At 40.6% G+C, this 10,366-nt stretch overlaps 1 protein-coding gene across 2 annotated transcripts in view; it reads left to right on the top strand.

Annotated features, from left to right (window-relative positions):
- Nucleotides 1–10,366, top strand: part of lpp (LIM domain containing preferred translocation partner in lipoma) — a 118,885-nt gene that overhangs the window by 17,436 nt on the left and 91,083 nt on the right. Inside the window, exon 2 of one of the 2 annotated variants that reach the window (XM_031875323.1) lies at nt 42–48. The exons of the other annotated variant lie outside the window; for it this stretch is intronic. Within the exon in view, the coding sequence (XP_031731183.1) occupies nt 42–48 (7 nt within the window). The remainder of the gene's footprint in view (nt 1–41; nt 49–10,366) is intronic. 2 annotated transcript variants of the gene reach the window in all.

Genomic DNA, 10,366 nt, shown 5'->3' on the forward strand with positions numbered 1-10,366 from the left:
ATATTATATATATATTATATTATATATATATGGAGCCCTAGAGGATTAATGATTGTGACGAACAAACGTCTTTTATTATGTATTTAATTAAACAATAGTTCTGTGATATTACCTCCACTTCTAATGGACCACGGATCTCTAAAAGCCTCATTTGACACTCGTCACTCAAGGATGCTAATTTGACAACATGGCTGAGCTCAGGGAGCACACAAACCGGCCTTCAACTTCCAAATGAAACGAAATTGTACATTCTAACCAGTGGAAGTGACAGTAGTAATATTATTATTATTAATTCATTATTTCTTTCTTCAACAAAATATCGTCCTCTGGGGAAAAATCCTTCGCGTTTGATTTCTTCTTCGTCCCTCCGAACAGATACCGCGGCTCCAGAGGAAAGGCCTTCGGCCGCTGAGTTGGCATTTGACGAGGTCGGCGTAGACGCACCCTCACAACGTGTTCGGCCATTTTAAAACAAAAGGTGTGCTTTGAAACCTGTGCGTCAGATGTGCATTTTGGCCTTTTTAGTGTTGATTATCATACTCATATTCACAGCTTTTTAGATTTTTTGAAAATTAATAAAATATACATATGTAACTCCCAGTTCCCATCGTTAAAACCTTATAATTCCAAAATGTCATTTGACCGCAAAGCATTTCATCTAGACACAATGAATCATTGACCGGGGTTAAGAGGATTAATGAAGCAATATAAAGAGGGCGGGGCTGCATTGCAAAAGATGGAATTGTTGTAATGTAAATGTCGTACTTGTAAGGATTCAGTCACACCAGAGTTCCACTAACATCTCATAACCTCAGTGACCTAATCTCACTGTTCTCTTCCCTCTATTATTCTATAATTGTCTTCTGTTATCTCCAACCATGTTCACATTGACTGTGACAGTAATTACATAAACTGGCCATTGCTCTGAATTTTGTCTTCATTATACTGATTCAGTTGAGGTCGACTATGGAAAGGGGAAAATATGGAGGAAGCACTAATTAATATCTGTTTTAAAGTCCTTGCAGCTGTTGCCAGGAATGAATTGACATTGTCTTTTTTGCAGATATGTAACATTTGCAGCGTGTTGTAGTGACAATTCAAGTGGTAAAGTCTTCTGCCTTTTGGGCCACAGCAATATTTTTCATTAACATTTGATAATGACACTGGTGATTAGTTGTCAGCATTTTGAACACGCAAATATGCAAAGCCATCTGCAGACATCTCCACTTGTCAAAGGATAAGACGTCTTTACGGGAAAAGATTATCTGGGTCTCTCTCTTTCTGTTTATTTATTTTCTTTTATATCAAACGTGGGGAGCGTCTGATCTAAAAAATTGAGGATTAGCATAAAAATTAGGGACAAGTCAATTTGGCACAGCGCCTCGCTGTCCCTTTGTGTAGCGGGGGCCGGTGTCGGGCTGGAATGAGCCGTCTGAGGATTGTTTGTTGTGCGGACAAAAGAAGCAGACGGGACGGTGAGCGGTTAGCAAGGTCGGCCCTCTGATTTTTTTCGATTTTTTTTATATAGGTTGAACTTGTTCTGATTAAAGCCCTCCCAGCAGGAGGAAGTGCATGACATATATGTCTCAGACAGTGACCCTTCACTCACAACTCCTTACAACAGATTTTAGGGTTTAAGTTGATCTCAGACGGTACATGAGCTGCAGGAAGGTCAGTCGTGATTGCTTTTTGCACAGAGAAGTCGGCGCTCCGCCTTCTTCTTATGCACATTCTTTGCTGCAGCATTTTAACTTTTTCTGTTTAAGTTTTAGGAAAAAGTACACTGTTGATGATGATCAGCAGCAGCTCTACAGCTCTCTGTAGGAGAGGTAGACAAAATATCATGAACAATTGTACGAGGTAATGCAGTGCAATAAAAACTAGCTTTCTGAGGCAGGTGAGGCTCAGTTTGGTTGCAGTGTCATTTTATGCCGTCAAGCTTTGGACGTAGTTCAAACAAAGGCTTCGTGTTATTGGCAGATGGAGGAGACAACAGGAGCACCTGTGCATTGTGCTATTTACTAGTCTTGCTTGAAATCTTTTGTTACAAAGAGACCTTATTTTTTTTTTTAGCTTACACTCTACCGTGACAAATTTTTTGATTTTATTGGAAGGGAAATGTATTCTGGGTAATGTTTTTAAAATGACATCAGTACGATACCACGGCAAAAACCTAAAAGATCAGGAAAACTAATGCAAGAATAGATGACAGGACACATGGAACCACAATTCTTCTTTTTCCATTTAATAAGACAAAAGATATTGGCAAGGTGTGAGAAGAAGCCATAAAACAGGAGTGAATTATTGTACTATCGTGTGTTCCTACTTTTTTAATATCCATCCAGGACTGGTGAAATTTAGATCGGCTACACATGACTGCTTCTAACGGGTTAAATCCATAGATGGTAAGTGTAGCTCAAAACAACCGAACTCGGAATAAGACATTTTTAGGCGACCGGAATGGTAACTTTCATGACCTAAAAACTAACTGGTACTATGACAAATCTATGACAAAGTTTCTTGACAAAATTATCTTTTAACTTGACAAACGTCACGTGTTGATTCATGGCACAAAACAGGATAAAACCAAGACGAGGTCCCATGGAGGACCATCGATATTGCTCTAGTATCGGTGTACAGTGCTGGGTGAAATGTTTTGCACACGCTCCATTGGATTTGTGTGCAGCTGTTTTCAGAGATCAACACACGTCGGTGATGAGTTGGAGTCTGCTCTGAGCTCTCTGACACTTCTCCATTTCAGTGTTTTCCATCTCCACATGAGAACAGAGGGTTGAACGTGATGTCGAGGACAGAGGTGGTGTACATTAAACCGACTGGAGAGTCACTTTCTCTTTTGGGTTTTCTATTGCCCTTTACATGTACATGACATTCTAATCGATGTATTGAGAGATCTCTCACGCTGCTGCCTTGCACCACTTTTATTTTCACTAAACGGTTTTTCAAACAGCTTCTACAATATCTGACGATCTGAGTCCAGCGTTTAAATGGAGAATTTTATTTTTTTGTTGTATGAAGCGGATGTATATATTGATATGATGTGACCAAAGAGTCTCTGTCACCATGGGAACGAATCATCACCAGCCGCTTCCTTCAGAATGTATTCATGTTATAAAGAGAATCAAATCCATCAAAATCTGATTTCCTCCAAAACAACTTGTGACCCCAACGCGGGGTTTTGCCTCATGATGTCCGCTGTTGATTGTGAAGCTTGATAAGTTTTTGTGAAAGTTGAAAAACATCCGAGAAGTGTTGCTTTTGATCAAACTTCACGCGTTGAAGTTACCAGAAACCCGCTAATTGTTTGCTCAGAGCAGTTCAAAAGTGTCAAACATGTGCATAAGCTGTTTTTATTCCTCCCTGCTTCACTGGCCAGAGGCAAACTGACTACCGGTTGTTATGTCAGAGTCCCTCATGGGTGTCGCCATGAGAATTTACAGGAAATCCACCAATGAGTGTGTCGGTGTCCCCACAGAGCCCACCGGCTCGCGCTCTGAGGCGACACAAAGGCCACTTTTATCTAAGTAGAACACATACCTTAACTTGTGTTTAGTCTGCAGTGTGCCACAAAGTTAGTCTTTGAATCTTTGCTTCAAAGTTGAAGTTTTTTTGTTTTCAGAAAAGACTTTCTTTTTCTTTTTTTTTTACAGTGTGGAACCGTGCGTGTGTTTTATTACATCTATTGTTAGGTAATGCAGCCACAATGAGACGTTTCGCTTCTCTAAATCTGTACTCTATATGAAGGGTTGCAGCATCGTGAAAATATTTTTCTTCATATCCTGTCTGTCCTTTCAAAGTGTTGTCTACATGTCAAAGGACGTTTGAATGCTGAGTAAGATTTCAAAAAGTCATTTGCTCGCCGGAGAAAGTGGTCTTGATTGCGTGAACCGCTCTGGTATACATATTACATATTTTGTAATAAATTTATATATATATATACATACACAGGGTGTGTTGTAGGCCGATACTGATGTTGATATTTGAAAATTAAAAAACACAATAATTACAAAAATAATATAATAATAAAAATAGTGTATTTCTTGTCACCTGTGGCAATATATGTGACCCAACCGGTTTGATTGGCCTCTTCTCTTCTCTACTGTATTCATTAAATACTTAGTACTAAATCACATCACTGCATTAACAGTTTCTTCCTCCAGTCTTGAGCTATTTGTTATTTGGTACGGTTAACAAGCCGAATGACAAGAGTACTCCATCCAAGAGATCACCTAATACATTAAATGAAGCATCCATTAGATGGTAATTAAGTTTGAATATCACCGTGATATTTACTCTGTGGAACTTGTTAGCACGGGATATCCTCTCAGCTTTCATTTCAGTAGCTCATAAAGCCATGAGATATAGTTAAAGTGAACCCACTCATAGAGCTACTGTAGGTTTACAGGAGATGCTCAGCTTGGAAAGGTTTACACAGCAGTGACTGTCTGTCGTGACATTTGACCGGCTTTTCTCCCTCTCCCGTTTAGTTTCAAAGAGATGACAGAAGAAGCTCACCCTCTCTGTCTTTGATGAATTACGCTTTCGCTCATCGGTGAACCTTCCTCTCATCACATTTTGAGGCACTAATTGTTCAGCCCGTTGGATGTTTTTGAGCTTTAAGATGGGGGAGAAAAAAAAAGGCCAGCTCTCAAACGGTTCACCTATCCTCTGCATTTGTTTCTTCGCTTTCATACAGAGACATAATCCGTCTATTGTTCCTCATCTGAATTTCTCTTCCCGTGGGAATTCTCCTCAGAGCAGCAGAAGCCAATTTGGGTCTGCCTCTTTACACTTAAAAACAAGTATATCTCCAAAGAGCTCCAATCCCTCCCATCCCTCTCTAAACCCAATGAAGTCACAAATCACTCCTCTATGCGTATCATGCTAATTAAGAGCAGGGCTCAGCTGCTCTTCTCCAGCAGAAGCTGGAATAAAACGGCTCCGTAATTGCGTCAAAACAATGCGCACTCAACCTCCGCCGCAGCACATTTGGAGCGGGGTGTGTGGAGATAAAGCACGCGAACCAACACCCCGGACTTAAAAACACTTTGTCCTTTTTGTCTGCACGGGATTAAAGATTTCTTTTGCTACTGGATAAAGTGTGATCTTATTTTATTTTGAAAACCGATTTAGGGTTTTATGCGAATATAAATGTAATCAAGTACTGTGGAAGTTTTTTTAACATTTCAAACACCAGTGACTCAAGCTTTCGGCTATGACTCAAGTTCAGATCGTGGGAGATAATTTATGTTGAAAAAAAATAAAAATAAACGTTGGTGATGGGTCAAAAAGTCACTTCTCCCCTGCTCCTTCTCTTACGAACACTTTCCTCCACCGGAACGCCGGCTGCGTTATGTGAAAGTCGGTCGTGCTGGGCTTTGTCCTAAGTCGTTAAAGACCAGATGGCCAGCGCTTATACACGTGTAACTCTGATAATATTGTACATATGTAAATCTATAAACACATGCTCAACCTCCAGCCCCCACAGAATACGCTAATCCTCAACAAAGAGCAGTACAACTATTCTCTAGTGGTATTTCTCTTTTGCAACAAAATCCATAGTGTCAAAGCGTCTCCTCATAGACGTTGACCTCAAAGTTGGCAGCCATTAGTCATACGCTGCACTGGAAGTGTTTATAAACGTGTCACTTGCTTGAGAGACAAAGTTTAATATTCGTCTCGGTGTCACAGCTGGATCCATCGCCCACCCTTTCATCTTCCCCTCAGCAATGCTCTGGATCCCGATAAACAATTACACCTCTTACGTCCTCTCCAATAGCTTTAATCACTGATTAGGATTCCTTGTTCACAATGAAGCTACTTAAAAGCAATTGCTCAATAAAGACAGGGGAAGTTGTCCCATTAAGTCTGTCTTCCCGCTGCTTCTGTCATTAGCGCTCGCTCTGGAGCTTCCAACTCCCGATTGTCACAAATGGAGCCGGCTTCATTCACGGCACAGGAGGCCGCTCTCGCTCCGCCGCACTCACGCCGCTTTCAGGCGTAACACGACGCCGCGAGCACCACGCGGCCCTTCAGAACGGAAAGTGCTCGACATCTCAAACACGTGTTGATTTCAGATCCATTAGAAACAGCAGAAGTATCGGTGAGGCAGACGGACGGGATGAAGTTTAGACTACAGCAGAGAGCCAGGCTTGTTTTCAGGCCTGTGGCTCTGTCTGGGCTGGTTGTGTATTGGTGGGAAGCCAGTGAGGGTTCTCGCAGCGACTCGTACTGGTTGGTTTGAAACAGACGTGTGTATCTGCATCCGTTTCACCCTAACATATGAATAAAGGTCATCTTTTTCAGTTCCTGCAGAAGAGAAAGAGAAGTGGGAAGATGACATCGAAAAAGTGTTTGTTTTGCAAATTGTATTTTTGTCGTAGTTAAAAATACAAGTGTTTTCAGTAAGTAGAGTATTTAACCGATTTTTACCCATTTCTTAATATTTCAAAGAACCAGCATGTTTTGGAAAGTTGTGGTTATTGTTTTGCTTCAGTGTGGATCCAGATCGAACTCTTAGTTTCTCTCCTCTTGCCTCACATTCCTTATCTCACTTTTGTTTTTAGACCTGTTTGTAAGTCTCCTTTTTTATTATCAAAAAACATCAATCAAAGACAAAAGCATTAAATGAATAATTAAAGGCACTCTGTGGACTTTTTGACCACTAGTAGTGCTATTGAGTAATGTTTTTATTAGCGCCCCCCCCCACCCCGTACAAGCATGCGGTAGCTCGGAGAGAAGCTGTGCAATGTGCAAGTATATTTTGGTAAATATTGTTTGTTTGTTTGCAAGAAAACTCCGCAGGGCAATTTTAAGTTGCAGCTGTAATTGCTTTTTGGGTGTGATGATTGTTCAGCTACAGCTATCTACCTAGCTAGCTACCTTTGTACACATCTCCAGTGTGAGTTGTGTTCAAAGGGAGGGTCTCAATACTCTCCGGCCATTTGAGTTCCAACAGCGCTGAAGAGACGGCTTCCACCCTTTTAGCACTTCTAATTATTATTTAAATGTAGATATAAAGATCTTCTGGCCACCAGTGATGTATTTTCAAAGTCAGATAGTTCCTTTTACAGAAGAACGTTACATTATTGGAATGAGCTTTAACATTTAACAGACACAAAATATGAACATTGGATAAAGCCAGGTTCACATTACTTGTTTCATTTTGTCGACATATTCGAGTCAAAGGTTTATGTAGAGAAGATTTGGGATATATCTTTGTATCACTCCATAAAAATTTGAAAATTGTGTCAACAGCCATAATGTTTATCCAAATGTTTAGGAATGAAATATTCTATAAATCAGGTTATGAATGACATATGAACGAACCCCTCAGTAGAAAGACCTTCAGGATATAGATAGGAGTGAAACGGGAAGGTTTAGTGTACGTATTTAAAATACCACCATGAAACTTCCATCAGTTGATTACTTACATTAAGACGATTATTTTTAAGTTTTCAGAAATGTTATGTTTAAATATGCAAATAAGGCCTCATGTGTGTCTTGGATGTTTTCGTTCCTCGAGTCTGAAAGAAGACATCTATAGAAATCTATAAATTGACCCGAGCATTGAAAGCGACGTTCCTGCCTGTACCGTCTCATCTTGATGGAAAAGGCTTCTATTAAGGACCGTTTCTATGCTGGAACTCCTGTTCCATCCAAGTCTCTCTTTCCACTGTTCCACGTTCAGAACTCTTAAGACCTTTTCAATGAAACATGCATCTCTGTAACATTTACAACCCTCGCGTTTCCTGAAATGAGAAATCCAAAATATCTCCGATGTTCTGGAGGAAACGTACATGAAAGTTAATGTTTTAATTCTCCGTAAGCCACGAGTTACAAGTGACTTATATGTTCTGGCAGAGAGGATCTGTGCCGGAGCGAGGTGGGGAGGGAGGACGGGGGCAGAGAACTTGTTGTTGAGCGGCATATTTTATTTCCTCTCCCGTGGGTTTAGAGGAGCTGTTACACTCTGGAGTTTTAGCGGAGGCCACAAGGTTATTATATAAACAATTCACACGGAGGCCCTCGAGCACCCGGAGGGAATGTTTTAATGCAATGCTCACAATTTCTGAAATACTGTAATGCTCAAGACGCAGACATGTGTCCAATTTTAACCATGCAGCGTTATCGCTCTGTATTCCTTTTTTTTTTTTTTTCTTCTTCTTCTTCTTTGGGCTGTTTTGTCAAGGCAACTTAAAAAAAAAAAAACCCACGCTTAATTAATTTGGTCAGCTGCCTTGGATAAACTACATTGATGACATCAATTAGATTCTAATGAAAACAGATAAAAGCCGTGGAAAGCAAATGGAATTTCTGAACAGGACTCATCAAAGTCTTAGCGTTGGAACAAATTCCCATTACGTCTCATAAAAGCCTTTAATTTGCAAAGCTCATGTCTGGTTTGGTACTTAGAAGTACATGGTCAAATGATTCAGTGGTGACTCCTGCGCCAAAGAGGAGCCAAATCACAATTTAATTTGGCACGTAACTCCTTATCCAGTCCGAAACATGTGGTTGGATGCAATCCTTGGATTAGCGTGGACTTTAGAACTACACATTTGGCTCGTTTCCACCTGCTCTGGCAGAACAAACACCTAGCCCAACCCGTCTGTAACACAGAATTTACATTTCCAATCTGCGGGACAAGAAACACACGCTTGCCCCACATTAGTACTTCTTAGTTAACCAAATTGCTACAATTATGTGTGTCAGTCCGTTGGCGTGGGATGGCGAGGCTCCGTTTCTCTGTCTCTTTTGCCACCTGTCTCTCTTTTGGAATAACTGCAGATCCTCTTTCAAATGTCTTGGATTTTATAGTTCAAGAGAAATTATGATGAATAATCCTAATTTCTCAGAATATTGCACAGATGGATTCAACAAATGGTGCATTATATCGTTCAGACAACTGGAGGATAAATACGGATGTCTTTATTTACTGAGTTTTAAATATCTAACTCGGAGTAACTTCAGAGTCCCTTAAATTCTCAGGTCATAATAATCAATCAGATCATGAGTGTTTCTGGTATGCAGATACAAAGAGATATACAGCTTATTCATTTAACTCTGGTATCTGATCGGTACTCGGTATCTATATCGGAATCGGGACGTTTTGGCGTCCTGACATTATTGAATCAGAAATGGATGACAACATTATTTAAGCCGTCTCCGGGTACCCAGAGCTCTACGATAGCGCCTCATATTTGTACACAGACCGGACGAAAAAGGACACTGTACACATAAGGAATGAACAATTAAATTAAATATAAAACGGATGCAGCAGCTGCAAAGTTAGCATAGCAAGGCATAGCCCTGACTGATCTAAACTCCAAGAAAACAAGCCTGTTAAAAGTTGTTTGCTTGTCGTCTTGCGGACAGACCTGACGAAGCATGAATTCAGACTTTTTGACAAATCGGCTTTGTCATGTAGTTATCTCGGCATCCCTTTGATCCATTTATTGCAGTTAAATTACTGCAAAATCTGTTTATTTTGGTTCGCCTCAAGAAGCGCCGGAAGCAGAAGGCGTCCATGCTATTAGGTGCTGAGCAGGTTGTGTACAATGGAGCTTTTTATCTGAAAGCAACCGCTGATGAGAGCGGTGAGAGTGAAACAAAAGAGCAAAGTTGTGAACCGTGAAAACCAAAACAAAGAGCTGAAAGAGGCTACAAGAGGAACTGCAGAGTCTGGTGATAATTCACTGCAGGTTCATCACTATGAGCGAACATCGATATCCTAAGTACATCTGTAAAAGACACTTCAACTTTACCCACTCATAGCCGTGTTCTTTATTTGTTGTCGCTTCCACAAATCCAAAAAGGGCCACGGTTTACAAACAGCTGCTCAGTGTATCACACAGTTCCACATGACATTACACACACATTTCAGCCTCATGTGCCTGGGTCTTTGAATGGCTAGACGCACACAGGGAAGTGTGCCGCACATGCAGGAGCTCAAGCAGATCCATTCACATCTGTCTGCACAATAACCTCAGTTTATCTCACTGTGTAACATAGTGTTGGCCATGCAGAGCATCATGGGAGCTGTTCACCGTCCAGTTGTGTCAAAGTTCATACGACTCACATTATCCACAGATTCGTACACATTTTTGAAAACTTTTTTAGTGTGAGTCATATGTCAAATTTATTGTTGTTTTCTGCACCCACCACACTGGTTATTGAGAATATAAATAAGTTAATTGTGCGTTAATTCAGTGGCGCAACGTCTGCTCTTTTAGAATTGTGACGGTTTGAAATGTAGGAAAAAAGGGGAAGTATTTAATAAGCTGTTTTTGTTCCTCTTGGTGTGTGTGTGTGTGTGTGTGTGTGTGTGTGTGTGTGTGTGTGTGTG

Source organism: Anarrhichthys ocellatus, unplaced genomic scaffold (genome assembly GCF_004355925.1).
Source record: "Anarrhichthys ocellatus isolate YVR2014 unplaced genomic scaffold, GSC_Weel_1.0 scaffold88, whole genome shotgun sequence".
NCBI lineage: Eukaryota > Metazoa > Chordata > Actinopteri > Perciformes > Anarhichadidae > Anarrhichthys > Anarrhichthys ocellatus.